The sequence below is a fragment of the Lytechinus variegatus genome, chromosome 10, assembly GCF_018143015.1.
Source record: "Lytechinus variegatus isolate NC3 chromosome 10, Lvar_3.0, whole genome shotgun sequence".
Taxonomy (NCBI): Eukaryota; Metazoa; Echinodermata; class Echinoidea; order Temnopleuroida; family Toxopneustidae; genus Lytechinus; species Lytechinus variegatus.
In genome coordinates, this window is record NC_054749.1 from 4,048,785 (window position 1) to 4,067,501 (window position 18,717).

The window sequence follows — 18,717 nt, forward strand, 5'->3', positions numbered from 1 at the left end:
ACTCTATCCTTGTCACTGGGATGTTGGGCGATGGCCTCCACTGCTCCGGGGTTCACCTTGAAGTCATCGGGTACACTGGAAGATGGAGAATCATTTAACCTGGTTAGGGGGGCCGTGCCACACATCCAACAGGTGGTGGTCCAAGCAGTGGAGGGGTGTAGTGGGGGTGGAGTAGGGGTTTAGCAGAGGTGAAGTAGGAGTGAAGTAGGGGTGCAGTGGGGTAGGGTACGGGTGTAGTAGGGGTGGTGTGACGATGGTGGTTAAAGGGTGGTAGAGGTAAGGTGAAAGAAGAGGAAGGTTTGATGGTAGATGGATAAAAGATGGATGGAGGTATTGTGGGAATGATAGATGGTGTATTGCAGGGATAGGGAATAGATTTAGCGATAGCGAGAGTATTAAAGTTGTGGTAGCAGAGATGTCGAGCAGTACAGTATCGAGAGTGGTCATTGACATTACAGGTTGAAAAGAAAAGGAATGGGTAAAATATTGTGAGTATGAGCGGTAACAAATGTTAGAAGAGGGCAAGTACAAAGAACGAATAGAGTGATTAGATACTCAAGGTTATACATGGAGAGATTTGGTGATGATATGTGGATGATATGACAAAGGGTTTTGAAAGAAAGGTAGTAAGTAGAGACAGGTTTGATGTAACAGCAGCAGAAGCAACAACAAAGGCAGTGAAGTAGGTGGATGATGGTGTGACAAATGATTTAATCGAGGAAAGGGGAATAGAATACAGAAGGATGATCAAGGAATCATGCAAAAGAATAAGCAACGGGATCGAGTACAATGATATGAGAATTGGGTGAAAGGCAGAGAGAGAAGGGAGAAGACATTGTTGACATGGAAACAAGGAACATATAATCAAGTAGTATACAGAAATGAATAACGTGACATTACGAAATGAAAGAGGATTATAATGACAATAATAAGACACGAGACAGACAATGTGTGATGGAATCATAGAAGAAAAGGTAAACATTGACATGAGATGACAAGGATGATGTCAGATGAGAAAGGGGTATGGAAAGGGGCGGGGGTAAAAAGGGGGAGGGATGAAGCAAAGCAATGAAGTAGTAATAAGTCACCAGTTACCCAAGATCAGTTAATACTATGATAATAAATGAGGCTAAAGCAAATGAATAATAAACAGAGGAACGCTTGAAAATGGATGTTTTCTTTGAAGTTCTATCAAACTATCAAACAAATTGTAATTGGATTTTTCTGTTTATTTCATAATAAAATTCATAATTGTATTTTTTATCTTTCAACCATTAAATCGGTGCAAGGTGTCTTTTGAAGGGAAAGTTAGACTATATAACATCCATGTTCAAAGCCAAGTTTTACATAAATGACAAAATTAACTGATGCTAAAAATCAATCTAGTATTAATAATAATGATGAATTGACTTGCATGTATGGCAATGTTAGTTAACCAACTTTTGCTCATGGACTAAATGCACATGCAATGGTACATGATAAATACAACTGAAATGTTTACAATGACTTCATAACATATTCCCCTACACGTGCCCTCTCCATTCACTTTCTTTGAATAGATCACGACACTGGAAATCAAAGTAAATATTTCCCAAGTTCCATTTTGATAAAGCACAAAATTAATACAGCAAAAATGATATAATTCTGAAATTATCATGTTCGAGTTGGTCAAGAGGTTACTCTTCATTGTTATAACTATACAAGTGTCAGAAAGCAGTTAAGGTGCATATTTCAGTGAAAAAAATCTCCACTGCAAAATAATATACAAAGTACTAGTCTATTTCAAACGGCTGCAAATGATAATGCATGTAATGTATTCATGACATCAACACGAAAGAAACCACATCGCGTACGTCAATCTATTCATGTATGTACACTAAAATGTATCAATTATAATTTCACTGATACAGCTTCTATTCTCTGTTTCTAAATTGGTTAGTGGAAAGCTGTATTATGAGAGCAAGAATGTGATAATTTTTTCAAGCTTGTAATTATGCTTCAAAAGAAAAATTACTGCAGTACGACTGAACTAATGCCAGGTGACATTAAACATCAAGTCCACCCCAAAAATTGTTGATTCAAATTGATAGAGAAAAATCAAACAAGCTTAATATTGAAAATTTTTGCATATTTTTCACAAAAAAGTTCTATGCACAGAGAGCCAATGATGTCATTCACTCACTATCTCTTTTGTTTTTTATTGCTTGAATTATACAATACTTCAATTTGTACAGATTTGACAATAAGGACCAACTTGACTTAACAATAAACTATTGAAATATTGATAATTCCACATGTTCAAGGAGTAATAAATTTTTGTTTCACATGACATGAGGAGAAATTTGTGAGTGGGTGACGTCATCAGTCTCCCCATTTGCATAGCAACCAGGATGTGCAACTGTTTTGTGAAATTAAGCAAAACTTTAAAATGTCATAGCTTTCTTATTTTAAATCTGATTGTGATGAAATTTTCAGTGTTCTGCTTGTTGGATTTTTCTCTTTTCAATCAAATTAACTCTTTGTTGAGGTGGACTTGTCCTTTAATAGCCCACATTGATGCATGTTGAAGATGACACATTAATATGACATTATTCTGATATTGCTGTAATGAAGTGCTTTCATGCGACAGAACAGATGTACATACTAAATGGAGAAATGAACTGGATGGCAGTTAATTCCAGTTTATGAGAGGCAACAGTATTGCAGATATTAATGCAGTCGTTAAAGGGGAAGTTCACCCTGAAGAAAACTTTGTTGTAAAAATAGCAGAAAAAATAGTAAAAAATATTGGTGAAGGTTTGAGGAAAATCCGTTCAAGAGTAAGAAAGTTATCAGAGTTCAAAGTTTTGGATTTGTAACGTCATAAACGAGCAGCTGCCCCATGTGTTACGTAATAAAAAATGCATGAATTTCAAATTTTGTATGGTTCCTGATAACTTAATTTTGTTTTCTATTCATGATCGGGTGTAAAATGATATGTTGATATACAAAAGGTACAGTGAAAACCATTTTCAATTTTCTGAGAAAATGACATTTCATTGATTTTTTGCCATTCGCTATGTAGAAATGCTGCTCGCATATGACGTCACAAATCAAATAATTGAAATTCTAATAACTTTTTAATTATTTGATGAATTTTTCTCAAACCTTCGGCAATATTTTTTATTATTTTTTCTGCTATTTTTACAATAACACTATTGTCAGGGTGAACTTCCCCTTTAAAGATGAAAATGAATGATGTCCAAAGCAAAGAATAGTATTATGAGTTTATACTATAGTTGATAACACTGAAACTAGGGGTGGGGAAAAGGGGATGGGGCAGTATACAAAATAGTGTTTGCATTGGAGCGGATGGGATGGTAGAAAATGGGAAAGATGGTAGAATTTGGGGTAGGATGGTAAAATTTAAATAGATGGTAAAAATTTGGGGTAGATGGTAGAATATAGGTGGATGGTATTTGGGGGAAGAGGGCAGGATTTGGGGTAGATGGTAAAGTTTGGAATAGATGATAGAATTTTGGGTGAGATAATAGAATTTGGGATAGATGGCAAAATAGCAGGTAGGATGGTAGAATTTTGGATGGATGGTAAAACTTGGGGTGGATGGTAGAATTTCAGATGGGATGGTAAAATTTGAAATAGATGGTAGAATTTGGGGTAGATGAAGCATTTGGAATGGGGTGGTAAAATTTGGGATGGGACGTTAAAATTTGGGATGGGAGTGTAAAATTTGGAATAGATGGTAGAATTTGGGGTAGATGGTAGAATTTGGGATGGATGGTAGAACTTGGGGTGGATGGTAGAATTTCAGATGGGATGGTAAAATTTGAAATAGATGGTAGAATTTGGGGTAGATGTAGAATTTGGGATGGGATGGTAAAATTTGAAATAGATGGTAGAATTTGGGGTAGATGTAGAATTTGGGATGGGATGGTAAAATTTGGGATGGGATTGTAAAATTTGGAATAGATGGTAGAAGTCGGGGTAGATGTAGAATTTGGGAAAGGATGGTAAAATTTGGAATAGATGGTAGAATTTGGGGTACATGTAAATGTAAAATTTGGGGTGGGTGGGTGGTAGAATTTAGGGTGAAATGTTGGACTTTTCGGATAGACGGCAAAATCTGAGGGACATGTAGATGGCCCAGGGGGCCACTTACATTGACGAGTGGATACCATGTGCGACCAAAAAAAAACATGTAAAAAGGATGTCTTTTTCACGATAGGGCACGTTACGTACGTAACGTGATAAGGGTGTCAAAAACACAAAAATAATGAAAAAAGGTATCTATTTCGCTAGGAAAATTACGTGTTTAGGGTCAAATTAGCGGGGATGATAAAACAAAATTAAAATGTTTTATAAAGGATGTCCTTTTTACCCCAACACTTCGTGTTTAGAGTCCAATTTGCACGAGGTGTAGAAGGTGGGGTCGTACTAAACCAAATAAGGTAAAGCCGACGACCGAAGGACCCGTAACAATAAAACATTCTTGTACTTGTTTAGGGGTTCATTTCAGGGAATATTTGCCAAGAGTATCGTTTTGTTTCCAATACTTGTTAAGGGTAGGGTTTCACAAGCCAATAATTGTTAAGGGGTGCATTTTCAGAATATTGAAATTACGTGTTTAGGGTGCTTTTCGAGACCCCATGGTCGCGCATGGTATCCACTCGTGAATGGAAGTGCCCCCCGAGATGGTGGAATTTGGGGTAGATGGTAGAATTTGGGGTAGATGGTGGACTTTGGGTGGGGTGGATCAGTGAATGGTAGTAATCTAGAAATTATGAGAGACCATTATCCAAACTCTTGGGTATCCAGAGCTATGGACCCTGTTTCATAAAACAACAGTAACTATTATGGTATCTACATGAACACCATTACATGATAACTACCATTGTAAAAATTGCTCAATAGCCAATGAGAATCAGTGATTTCATGGGTGTTTCCATTGGATGGCAAAGATATACATACCATAATATTTACTCAGTTACTTTTGAGAAACAGTGTCCTTTACAGAGGGTTTAGAAAAGAGTGGGAAGGGTAGGGTCTAACATCCGACTTTTGCTTACGTCATTCTTAATATCGTTCGTTATCATGATCAAAGTAAATAACAATTTAACAGCGTACCAACATGACATTTTCAATATCAATTTCAAAGTATAAAAAATGGTTAGTATAAAGCTTATGATCAATAACTTAAAAACCTCTTTTACAATGACAGCAACAGAAAGGGTGTGTTTTGTGGACTGCTTTTGTAAGTACTAAGCCCCAATCATATAACGGCCACCGCACACCTTACGACCTGACTGGTCGGCGACTGGGTGAGGGGAGATGAATCGCAAGGCAGTCATAAGCCTCGACACCGCACACCTTGCGATCCCATCTGCGACACACGCATGCGCTTTTTGGTTTTTGGCACAGCATCTGAGAAATTGCGCTTACTACTGCGTAAGCGCATTGTTTATCACAATACGTGTTATGCAACTCTGCTGTCTGATTGGCTGGAGGTTAGATTGAGCTTGCGATCCAGTCGTAAGGATTCGACATGTCAAATCCTTCTGATTTTCCTTGCGACTTGTCTCTGACCGGTCTGCGACGCTCAAGCTGACAAGAGCTGTGACGTCACATCTCCCCTCACTCAGTCGCAAGCCAGTCGGCGACCGGTCGGGTCGTAAGGTGTGCGGTGGCCTTAATTCTGAGCATGATTGCTATATTTGAATACTACTACATAAAGCTGATAATTAGTCATCATGGGGCAGTAGCGTAGGCAGGAATTTTTTAAAGGGGGGGGGTTTCAGGCTGAATGAAATGTTGACACCCCCCATCCAAAAAAAAGGTCTTCACCAAGAATTTTACATCATTTCGTACCTCAAAAAAATTGAAAAGCAAAAAAGAAAAAAGTCTTCAAAAAACATTAGAGGGGTGGGTATGAAAAAAAATTAAGGGGGGTTTCAACCCCTGTAACCTCCCCCCCCTGCATACGCCACTGTCATGGGGCCATCTGCAAAAACCAATCAAGTACCGGGGGTACATTCTTGAATAGGATTGGTCTAAATTCCATTCTGTTGGTGAATGTGTGTTTGACCAAACATAATGGTCACAAACTTTGGGTCGATTCTTAATAATAATTTGATCAGATTTGACATTTTTAGGGGGTGATCAAATACAAATTAAACACATTGATTTTTTACAAATCATTTATAAAAGTATATATAAATACTCTATTTGACATTCCACTAATGGTGTATTGGACATATCGATATCAAATTATGACCAATTCAAGAAATGAGAACCGATTATCAAACAAAAATAAAGCAAAATGAGAGCGGTGGGATGCAGAAAAGAGAATAACCTCGGTAGCTTTAGTAATAGATAAGTCGTTAAGATTATCCTATATTTTTGCTAAGAAAATAAATGTAGATGATGAGTAGATTGACGGCGGGGGGTATGACCCTTGTTTAAATAATGAAAAATCATAATTTGCAAATTATTCTAAATTACCATGCACTTATGGAAAACAATATAATCAAGGATAGGGAACCATGAATTCAATACTGAAGCATTTCAAATAGGTTCTGACTGAATGTTTTCAAATTAGTAATGATGAACAAAATAAAAATACCTCATAAATATTGTTTATTGCATCCCATGTACATTAAAACAGATTCTGTTCTTTAAAACTAATATTTAATAAATGTGAGATTAATGTTCGAAAGAAAAAAAAATGGAATAAGAAATAAAAATCAAATTCAAGTTTACAATAAATTTAATTTCAAAGTTTAAAAATGAAAATGGTTCTATAAATATGTTTTTAATCTATATGTGGACTGTTAGGGATAAAACAATTCAATAATCTTGCACATGGATCTTAACATGCTATTTCAATTTGATTTGAATATGTTAACTGAACATTACTGCCATGTTATATTTTGCACATACTTGATAATACTCAAATTATATTTTCTTGAAAAGATATTGACTTTGTATTGTCTAATCCTTTTTGAAAAATGTAGATCTTTTTTTCTAATTTGTGATTTCATGAATCATATTTTGATATGGATTATATATTAAAATGATGGGGATGGTCTAACTACAAAACTGATAAAAATATATAGAATAAAATAATTACATGTGATAAATAATGAACCCAAATCATAGGCCATTTGCCAGGGGATAGATGAAAAAGTAGTCAATTTTACATGTACATTATGGAAAATTAATTTCTCAGGATGGTGTGAGCAAATTCCAGTATTTTTCAACAACAGCATTTAAACAATGATATTTCAATGAAGCAACACAACTGTTCCATTACAAAAATTAGCTGGAAGAAATTAGACTTAATGACAGACTGCCCACTCATTTTTCTTTTGTTTGTCTTCTTTTTTTTTCATTCATGAGAAAATCAAATCAAATCCATGCAATGTATTGATGAGTATGAGAAATAACCTACACTGCCGGTCCGTTGCTGGGATGTGAAAGAAGCAAGAAATTAGAGATAGAAAAAATTGATTAGGTTATATCCCCATGACAATGTGATTATCTTTTCTTTGTGAAGAGCTTCTAACAGAAATTATCCAATAAAACGTTTTTATAATGAAAACTTCTACAAAATTAGAAAGCTCCAGACAAATTGGTTATTTCATACGAGTGACAGCATGATTTTTTTTTATTTGTGAAGAGGTTTAAAAGAAAATTTTATAAATAAAACACTTTTATTCTCCAATTCGAAATTTATAAGAGAGCACTAGCCAAATTGATTATTTCATAGCAGTGACAGCATGATTTTTTTTATTGTGAAAAGTTTAGAAAGAAATTTTCAAATATGCATTCTCAAAATTTCTTTAAAAGTAAAGAGAGAGATTGTATTGATTAGTTCATATCATTGACAGGTTGATTTTTTTGTGTGAAGAGCTTTGAAAGAAATTTTTGAAACAAAATGTTTTTATTTTCAAAACCTTCTTAGAATTTAGAGAAAGAGACATAATTGGTTTGTTCATACCAGTGACAGAGTGATTTTCTCTCTCTCTCTCTCTCTCTCTCTCTCTCTCTCTTTGAAGAGTTTTAAAAGAAATTTTCAATAAAACAATTTCATTCACAAAATTTCTTTGAAATTAGAGAGATATATTGGTTGTTTCAAACCAGTGAGAGATTGATATTTTTTCTTTGTGATGAGCTTTGAAAGAAGAGTTGAAATAAAATGCTTTTCTTCAAAATAACCTGCCGGCAAAATATTTTGTTTGAATTCATTTTACACTGCAGCAATGCTTTGAACTGTTTTATTTGAGTAATTTGCTATTTCAGTGAAAAGTGATTTTTAGCTAAGAAACATGCTAAGAACTTAAAATTTAGCATGATAAATGAGTATCAAATATGCTAAATTAAGGGACTTTCCAAAGCTTTAAAGCACACTGGTTTTTTATGAAATACATATAAATGCAAAGAAGTCTATTTTATGATGAATTATCTTTTTTTCTTAATTTCTTAAATGCTAAAACACAAAAATAACCCAAATGGAGTTTTAGATCTTAGTATGAATTCTAATCACCTCACTAATGCAGTGTAAAAGTCATCAAAATACATGTATGTGTAAAATGAGGCACCTAGAAAGATTTGAATTCAAACGCAACTCAAACAAAATCAATCACAATTGTCTAATACACACACATTTGATTGGTTGAAAATCCAGTTTCATTTGATTTTTTTTTTTGGTTGTGTTTAATCGCAACTCTTTCTGCAAAAGGCCCCTCAAGAGCAAGTGTACCTGCTTACATAAACGTATGCATACTACATGTACCTCTTGTGCATACTACATGTACATCTTGACGATAATAATTTCATAAACTCTGCATCCCGTAATGATCTTTGACAAGGGGTTGATGCGACCCATCATCCAATAACAGCCACCCTCCCTATTCTTGATGGATAACAACGCCTGGATATGCGAGGCATCCTACCATCGCCATCATGATGGGATCAAAACTTAATGCTGTTAAAAATATGATGGACCAAGGATTTGACGGAAACAGAGCGTGGCATCAAGTCCGGTCAGATAAAACTGAGCGATGAGTTAAATGGTTCTGTAACCGAGGCACTGGAGAAGGTACAATGTAACAAATGTGGTTGAGTTTTATTGGAATGTCTCTCACCCTGCAGCTAGTGTTTATTTCACATCCGTTCAGTTAAAAGCTTTTCTACCATCTTCATCATACCATGTACAGTGTACTTCAATATTTATGTAGATAGTACAGAATTTGGGGTAGATGGTAAAATTAGGGTAGATGGTATTATAATTTGAGGAGTACATGTATAGTAAATAGAGCCTGGTCATTTCTATTCTGATACCCCTTTCATAAACCCAATTATGCGGCTAATAGCAGCATAATTTGGTCGTAAAATTGGAGGAGGACCAGAGTTATCCGCATTATTTTGATGCTGCTATTATCCGCATAATAGCAGCATCGGGACAAGATTTTGAGTTTATGAATGCATTTCCAAATAATGCGGATAATTGCCATGGTGCGGTCACAAGGTCACCCTTTTCCAACACAACCGCAGCGGAGGGGGCGTGTCCAGTTGTCATGATGATTATCCGCCTTTTTCAGGACGGGTGCTCGTAAAAATAATGCAGCTTATATTTTCGGAGTTTGTGAACGCAATTTTTATTGAATTATTCGCAATACTCTTAGGCGGCTAATTGGAGGATGGGTTTATGAAAAGGGTATTCCATGTCTTGCTTTGACAGGCCCGGCATTATTACACTTTAAATTCAATTGATTGTGCCAGATGACAATCCCAAAATAACATTTGAAATCAAAAGATATGAAGTCAAGTTCAAATTATTTTTGAAGTTAATTTTGGATCTAACACTGGATAAGTCGCCAGGAACATTGTTTGATAATGACTGACAGGTAGAAGGGAATGATATCGCATCAGGATTAAATGTTAAATGTAAATTAGCATGGAAAAAGTCAAATACATTTCAACACTGCCTCGGTTACATGTTTCTTTAATCCTTATCAAAGTGTTATTCTATACCATTTGATCCAATAACATTTGTCTAAACATTACCATCCTAAGATAAATCCACCAACACCTGTTCTATCATCATCAACATCATCCTTTAATATTGTTAAGTGATGAGGGAGTTATTGTATTAAGATATCAAGTATGCCGTAGAAAGCATCCAAAGAATGTCTGTTTGGAATCTACTAAGAATGCAACACCCTGCGGCCGAGTGGGGCCGGCCACTCAGACCTCATGCGTGTTTCAAGTTTTCAATCTAACAAGAATGTTGCATAACAGGAATATAAACAGGATGAAAGAAATTAGCAATAACAATGCTATATTGCAATATGATGAAAGAATCTATGCATATGGATATCAAGTATGCGATAGATGGCATCCAAAGAATGTCTATTTGAAATCTACTATAAAGAATGCCAAACCCTGCCTGTTTCTTGGACCTCACGTAGGCCTATGTTTCAAATTTTCAATCTACCTAGACATTTTTTTCGTTAAATAAAAATAAACAATAAAAATTGAAATATTAATACATCAAATATCAATTAAAGATATGAAACCTAATACCAAATAATAAACTACAAAGTTCTGATACGAGTTCAAAATATTATAATTACAAATACATAGGTTTGAATTAATTCCCCCTCTCATTATTGATGATTCAGTATTACACACTTAGATTTTCCTATTCCATTGTGATTACTAGTAAAGAAATATAATAAGTGGGATTCCAAATATGTAGGGCTTTTTTATTTTTCAGTACAAATATCAAACTTTAAACTCCAGAAATTTATCAGCACGGGAAGGGAGTGAACTACAAATTATCATGACTACCTTTCCCCCACATCGCTTTCCAAATTAACAATAAACAGACTCCATTTTATTTCCAGCAGGTGCCTAATGCTAGATGTTTCCCTTTAAAACCAACAACCGCCCTTTATTCCATCCCGTATTGATCTCGTACAGCACGGGACTTGAAGATGATGATAATTTGATTTGAGGACCTGGCTATGTCCTTGCCGAGGGATGAAATCAGTAGACATTGATGATGAGTCGATTGGGAGCTGTACTGGTGGACTCATGCTTAAATTCACAACCAATAAACTCACATCTCTGCTTCGTCTGGCTTAAAGGGACATATTAACTCTTTAAGAAGCTTGATTGGATAAATTACTGATGCGAAAATTCAGACGAATCTGCATGCTAATTAAATCGAATCTCCCGTTGGATGACAGAAATCTGTTTAACTTTATAAGGGAAATTAGACTTGGGATGCTTGAATAATAGATACTTTGCATATTTTTGTCATAAGAAATTGCTTCTCCTTGTTAATTTTTCCATAGAACTAGAAGATTGATTTAGGGAGACTTAGCTGTAATTATGAAGATATATATATCATGCAATTTGGTAGGATGAATAGACTGTATGAACTTGAAAGAAACTGATGCATTTGGATAAAGAGCCATAAAGGAAAGTCATACTGGGGGGTGTTTCACAAAGATTTAAGTATGACTTAGGTCGCACTTAAATGTCGACGCGTACATGATATGCAACGCGCAATCTTATTGATCAATACGCAGTAGTACGCGTCCTCTTGGCATGATCTGACCAATGCTGTCATGCCTCTTATACTGCGCGCAACAAGACATTTAAGTGCGACTCTAAGTCATACTTAAATCTTTGTGAAACACCCCTCAGGTCACTTTTTTTACAGCAAAGAGAAACAGCCATGGAAAAAAAGAGAATGCACAGTTCATGTTATCCCCAAAACCACTGCTCCATAGTCAGTTATAACTTAATGCTGTTGCTTTGCCGTTACCTTTTTTCAAATTATTTAAGAGAGTAAGAAACTATTAAGGTGCCATTGAAATAACTCAGTGATGTGAAAAGATAACTTGAGGAGAAACATGTAAATTTTGAAAGAAAAAATTATTAACTGGTAGCGGTAATGTCATTTGCCAATTGGTGCAAAGTATTACTTGAAAGGAAATGTGCGCTGGTACTGCAAACATTAAGAGAAAATAACTCTGGACTTGTGTGAAATGGATACAACAATCGTATCCTTAAACAATGTGAAAAATGTAAATACATTCCATCGACCAGGATTCTTTATATTTTGGAAGGGGTCAACAAAGACGTCCATGTCTGCAGAGATGGGTACAGGTACATCAGTGTATGGAGACAGTCAGTGGCTCCAGAATGTTCAACTTAGACAAAGAGTTGGAGGGTTGAGCCATTGATAACCACAGCAGTTCGCCCTTGTAAAGTGTTGTCTGAACCAAACATTCTTGTGCCACAGGACACCGTTTGCATGAACCAAAGAGACTAAAATGCACACTTGCTTGACAAGAGTTTGTTTTAGAATGACCTGGCAAGACTCACTTCTGCATGACGACATCTTGGTAGACAATGTGGTCTTCCAGCTCAAAGGACTCCACATCCAGGAGATAGATGTTGCCGCCCTCTGTGCCCAGGTAGAGACGGGAGGAGTCTGATGACAGGCAACACACTGAGATCTTCTTCAAGCTAAATAGAGGAGAAGTGAATTCGTGTACATGTTAAGATAGGTTAAAGGATTTACAGGATGGATACAAATAGATTTTTTAACAAAATGGGTTCAAGAATTTACAAGAAGGGTTAATGGATGTTTACATGTAGGTCTTTGATTCGTGGAAGTTTCACCCCCTGAAACCTTCATATATTTCAACCCCCTCTCCATCCCTTCAGACACTCATCCAGTTTTCTTTCCTGTTATAATTCACTGCAAATATGATAATAATGACAGAAATGCATTAGCAAAATAATCTTCATTACATCTACATGTGTAAAGGTTTTTCTTTTCACTATTTCATGTTCCAAACATCTCATTTATTCCATTTATCTTTTTTTTCATCCTCCAATACTCTGGTAGACCAGTACACTCTCATGCAGACCTATGAGAGTTGTTGAAAAAAGTACTCCTCATGAACTACAGTTAAACTATTTCCATTTCCTTCCCAGATGAAGCCAAAACGCACCTCACAACTCTTTGGGCCTGTAACATAAGATTGATTGCAGGCTGATATCTACAATTGATTGCATTGATCTTTGTGTACTATCAATCGCAAAATCAGCCCAATAATCAATCGCCATGCTTTACATTATAGGGTCCTAGGGAGTGTTTCATGTAGCAAAAAAGTCAGTGATGTTCAATGACTAATTCGTACCGAGCCAATCAGATACAAGGATTTCCATAGCTTATAACAAACTGTCAATGAAAATCACTGATTATTTCTTTCATCACAAGCTCCCGTGGGTCCCTGTAACACAAAGGTCAGCAATCAATATTATGCTTGACTTTCACAATTGATTGTACTTTGAAGTTAATGCAATCAATTGTAGAGAAATTTGTCTACGATCATTGCTATAAAGCTTTGTGTTACCGGGCCCAGGTCCTCCTCATCTCTCTATCCCTCCTCCTTAACTTACCGTCCCTCTATCATGAAGTTCTTGACTTCATCCATGGTAGATCCCCCATCTTTCTGGTTGATCTCCCACAAGTGGAGACTGTTGTCATCCAGTAAACTGATGATGCGTCCCTGTATACATCAAGAAATCAAAAGCATCGGAAACGGCAATGCAATGATTAAGGACATCTTCTGTCAAAAAACAGTTCTTGGCTGTTTGTATGTACTACTACATGTACTGGACATGAAAGGGCAGTGCCACAAGGAGGGGGTGGGAGGCAGGGGTGAATCAATGCCCCATAAGATTTTTCAAGTAGTGGAAAAGGGGGAGGGAGAAAAAAAAGAGAAGAAAGAAAACGATCAAAAAGAGAGATCTGGGCCCCGTCTTACAAAAGAGTTGCGATTGACCCAATCGATCACAACTATGGACGGCCAGCAACGTTAACATATAATATGCATGTCTGTTTAAAAAAATTCTAGATATGAATGTATATCCATATTGGTGTGTCCTCTTTTGTTTACAACCAACATTTTGCACATATCCTGTAGAAAAAAATTATGACACTGATGGATTTCCATAGAGTTACGATTGACTGGATCAATCGTAACTCTTTGTAAGACGGGGGCCCAGGGATATACAATATTACTATGTGAGTTTGAAAAAAAAATGTTGCCCCACAAATCCCATATGCCATGAACACTTTCCCATGATATATGGCAGCATACATTAGAGTTCCTTCTCCCAAATCAAATAAATTGATACCATGTTTATGTGGTATGTCTTCATGTTTGGATAATCAGTAGGCATTCTTTGAAGTGATGTAACTTTTGATTTGCACCAAAGTAAGGCATGACGGCTTATGATGTCATAATCCTACAAGGGTTGCATTAAAAGCCATTGCAAAAACACCTTTTCAATAATTAATAGAATTGTTTAATGAGTATTCAAAGTAGAGCAACCCTCCCCCCCCCACTCAAGAATTCAAGCGCAACTCCCAAATGCAGTCATAACTCTTTCTACTACGGGCCCTGTTGCTGAAGTATTGTATCTACACACAATTCAACCAGGCACCTATTGCAGAAAATTCAAACACAAGTTGATCTGTAACCAATCGAAAGCATACATTTGGGAGTTGCGAATGAATTTTGGAATCGCTTTGGACTAAAATTCTTTCTGCAACGGGAACAGAAATGCAAGGAGCTTACCTGAGCTGGCAAGAAGAAGAGCTTTGAGACGGAGAAATCTCCAGAATGGATACCGATGAATTCAACACCAGGAGCTCCATATCTAAGATCAACCACTGGTTAAGGAAGCTTAAAGGGATATATTAAGTATTCATTGATAAATCATTGATTAATTCATGAAATACCTAACGATACAAAAAGAGATATGTTTACTAAAAGACATTTCAAGCACCGGTTAAGGGAGCTTAAACTTATATCAACATTAATAAATCATTCTATTATTTCAAAATAATAGGTCATAACACCTGATATTGACAAAAGCCTTCCTTTTTCGAAAACCACATTTGCAAGTACTATCCCAGAAGTATCTACATTCAAATCGTATTTGGGACTTCTAGACATGTTTCTATCAGAACTGAAACGTAATATCAACTGGTTTAACTTCAAGTGTCTCATCAGACTTGATCAAATTTACACATCATCTGTCCACTGTCTAATTAAGTCAAATAGACTATTACCTAGATTTTGTCACTGGGATGTAAACCCTCGTACATCAGAGGTACCAAGTCTCACACATTATGCGTGAGACTCAAGCATTTTGGACTCTTGTTCATCCCCTCAAATCTCTGTCTCACGCAACTATCACAGCCTATCCCCATATACATTGTACACAATGTCCGTGATCTCACTCAGAATTCATAGAAAATCTCACGCATAGCTGGTCTTTGAACTTGGCATCTCTGGTACATGTATCTAAAAAAAGTTTCTTATGACGGCAGCTCAGAAAAAGCTGTATTTTAGAAATATGGTGATGATGGCAACCTCATAGTGTCTTAAAACAGTCTTGTGAAGAGGCAAAGAAGGTTGCTACTTACGTCATGACTAAAAAAAAAATCATTTTTTTCTGTGCTTCCTTTTTTTTAAGCTACAAGGTTTTAACAGTCCAGCGACAGTGCAAAACAAACATGAAAATAAAGTCATGACTATATTTATTCACAGAGGAATAAATTCATCATGTTCATATATGGAAATCCTACTCGTTCTAAGCTGATAAGGCTAATAACTTAGCTTTCCATACAATTCATTTTGCTCTGTGAACTTGCATGAAGACATGATTCTGTAAATCATTACCCTATAATTCTCTTCATTTTTTTGCAACCACCCAAAACAAGCAGTTACAGATAGTCTGCTGTGCAAACCCTTCATTCACGCTAAGGGTCTGAATGTGCAGCCTATAATTCCTTGTGTACTGAAGGAATTGAAACTGCAAGTTTTGTATGCGCTAGTCTTTGCATGGAGACCCACTCAATGATCAATGTTTCAATCCAGGTCTGTTCATGTGGACTAAGTTATTGATACTCATCAAATAAGCTTTGATAAACATTTTCATACTTGACTTTCATAGATAGGGATCAATCTTAGTCAATTATGATTGATTTGTTGATTAGTTGAATGACTAGACGACAATGTCAATCTGACCTTTTCTGTTTGCACGATGGTCTCTATCGACTTTTCGTATATAAAAAACCATCGGATGTAGATGCAAGGTTGAGACAAAACAAATACCAATGGCCTTAACCCACTGAAGACCGAACTTGCATATAGGTCTGCTCTCTATGGAAAATGTGTGTTATACATATAAAACTAGGGTAAAAACACAATTTAATGATTGTGTAGCCTCTAGATTATTAAATGGTCAATAGTTCAATCATTACCGCTACCATTAGAGCTTAGAGAATGATTTTCATTGAATAGTTTCATGTACTATTGTTTGTGGTGTCAGACCAAATATATAAGTTGTCTTTTGTCATGAAACAAAATGATTTTCAAAGGCATATGTTATCCATATATGCAAACCTCTAAACCTTTCTCACTGGACAGAAATATGATATAGCTCAAAAACTATGAAAGGTGCATTATGTTTCCTTCATATTCACAATAATTGGCATCGTGCATAACAGTTGGCACTGTGCTCATAAATTTTGGTCAAGATAGTGTGAACATTGGTGTTTGTTCATAATTTTCTGACAGATCTGTTCATAATTTCAATGGATTACCACAAATCCAGAGGGCAATTTTGAAGGAGTATTAATGTCTTAGTGCATAGCACTATACAGAAGGACTGCAGCACACATTTAACATGAGCAAGGTACAATGCATCTTTCATACACTGTTAAAAAAAACCCTGATTTTACGGGGGAAAAAAGAGAAAATTTTGCAGAAAGCAATAACAGAATCATTCTGTAGATTCATAGAAAAGGAATTTTTCTGCAATCAGAACAGGGGGGTGTTTCACAAAGATTTAAGTATGACTTAGAGTCGCACTTAAATACCGAGTTGCGTACGGTATGAAAGGCTTGACCGCATTGGTCAGATCGTGTGATGAGGACGTGCACTAATACGTATCTATCAATAAGATCGCGCGTTGCTTATCATGTACGCGTCGGCATTTAAGTGCGACTTAAGTCATGCTTAAATCTTTGTGAAACACCCCCCAGGTGTGTTTAAAAAGGGGAAAAGGGTGTACACCGAATACCGACATCCTATAAGACTACGCAATCTGGTAAGATTACAGGTATTCTCGAGACTCTGCTGCAGGAACTTCTTTTATTTGAAGGATAAATTTTATAACAGTTTAAATAAAGATGAACAATTGAAAAAGATGAACTGATCATCTTTTTAAAAATGCCCTTTAAAACCCAACCTGTCAAGGAATCAAAACACTCCCAGTAGCAATATACACTGTACATGTACTATGGACGTAACCTAATCCTTGTACTTCTAAAACAAACTCACTTTGCTGGTATACTTGAACTTATTCAAGGTCATCTGATGCTATGTTTAGGAAGTTTAGTAACAAGTTATCCAAGGTTCGTGTATCCGATTCAAAACAGCATTCAGACAGGAAGCAGACGATCTCCCATTCGGGTACTGTGAGAAAAGTCTGAACTTTTGGAAAGAGTTGAATCGTCAAAAAAGGTAGGTGCGACTAATTTGAAAGACTTGTAAGGGAAAGTTCAAGTTACAATGGAAGCACTTACATGTAACTATAGTGATCTGAGGAAGATGGTACCGGTAGCTACCTTATGGCAATGAGAAGGAATACGCTAAATGAATAATAATGGTGGCATGGGTGATGATGGTGGTCACAGTAAAGAAGATATTATACAAAAAAAGATTAAATGAAAATTATAGTGATCAAAATGATGTCTATTACATTGATGAGAAGGATGTTGATGATGGTGTTTCTAACGATAATGATGATGATAAATGTGCTGGAAATAAAAAATGGAAATGATAATGTTGATGATGATAGCACTTGACGATAATGAAGATGATGGTGGTGGTGCTGGTAGTGGTGTTGGGGGTGTATAAAAGTGCTAGTGATGATGGTGATGATGATGATGATGATGATGATGATGGTGATGATGATATGATAATGAAGATGAAGATGATGGTGGTGGTGGTGTATAAAAGTGCTAGTGATGATGATGATGGTGATGATGATGATGATAAAGATGATGATGATGATGGTGATGATGGTGATGATGATGATGATGATGATGATGATGATGATGATGATGATATGATGAAGATGAAGATGATGGTGGTGGTGGTGTATAAAAGTGCTAGTGATGATGATGATGATGGTGATGGTGATGATGATAAAGATGATGATGATGGTGGTGGAGTGGTGGTCATCATCATCACCACTGCTTCTGGTATGAAATTAGAACTTTGGTCCTACATTTGAATCCCACTACAGCACTTGTATCCCTTGACAAGGCGTTTATCTCCATTTGCCACTGTCTACCTAGGTCTAGTAAATGGGTTCCTGGTAGGAAGAAATTCCTTGAATGCCCTATCAGGGCAGTCATGCCAAAGCCAAGGTAATATCATCATTACATGTTCATTTACACTCACTTATACATGGATTGATTATGCATCTACCAGATCATATTCCCTTCAAATAACAAAATTTACCAGAAAAAAACCCTATCAGTGCAAAGAGTTGTAAAAAAAAAATCAAGCAACGAAACAGATTGACCTCTCCTTCACACTCGATCTC

The 18,717-nt window shown here is 36.2% G+C and overlaps 1 protein-coding gene across 14 annotated transcripts in view; it reads right to left on the minus strand.

Moving 5' to 3' along the window:
- Window positions 1–18,717, minus strand: part of LOC121422447 (LLGL scribble cell polarity complex component 2-like) — an 84,316-nt gene that overhangs the window by 37,001 nt on the left and 28,598 nt on the right. For 12 of the 14 annotated variants that reach the window (XM_041617506.1, XM_041617499.1, XM_041617504.1 and 9 more), the window contains 4 exons: window positions 14,670–14,751; window positions 13,486–13,595; window positions 12,400–12,543; window positions 3–99 (listed from right to left, as the gene is read on the minus strand). In XM_041617506.1, the coding sequence (XP_041473440.1) occupies window positions 3–99; window positions 12,400–12,543; window positions 13,486–13,595; window positions 14,670–14,751 (433 nt within the window). Of the gene's footprint in view, window positions 1–2; window positions 100–7,447; window positions 7,463–12,399; window positions 12,544–13,485; window positions 13,596–14,669; window positions 14,752–18,717 lie in introns of all 14 variants that reach the window. The other 2 variants (XM_041617493.1, XM_041617494.1) reach the window with 2 other exon arrangements.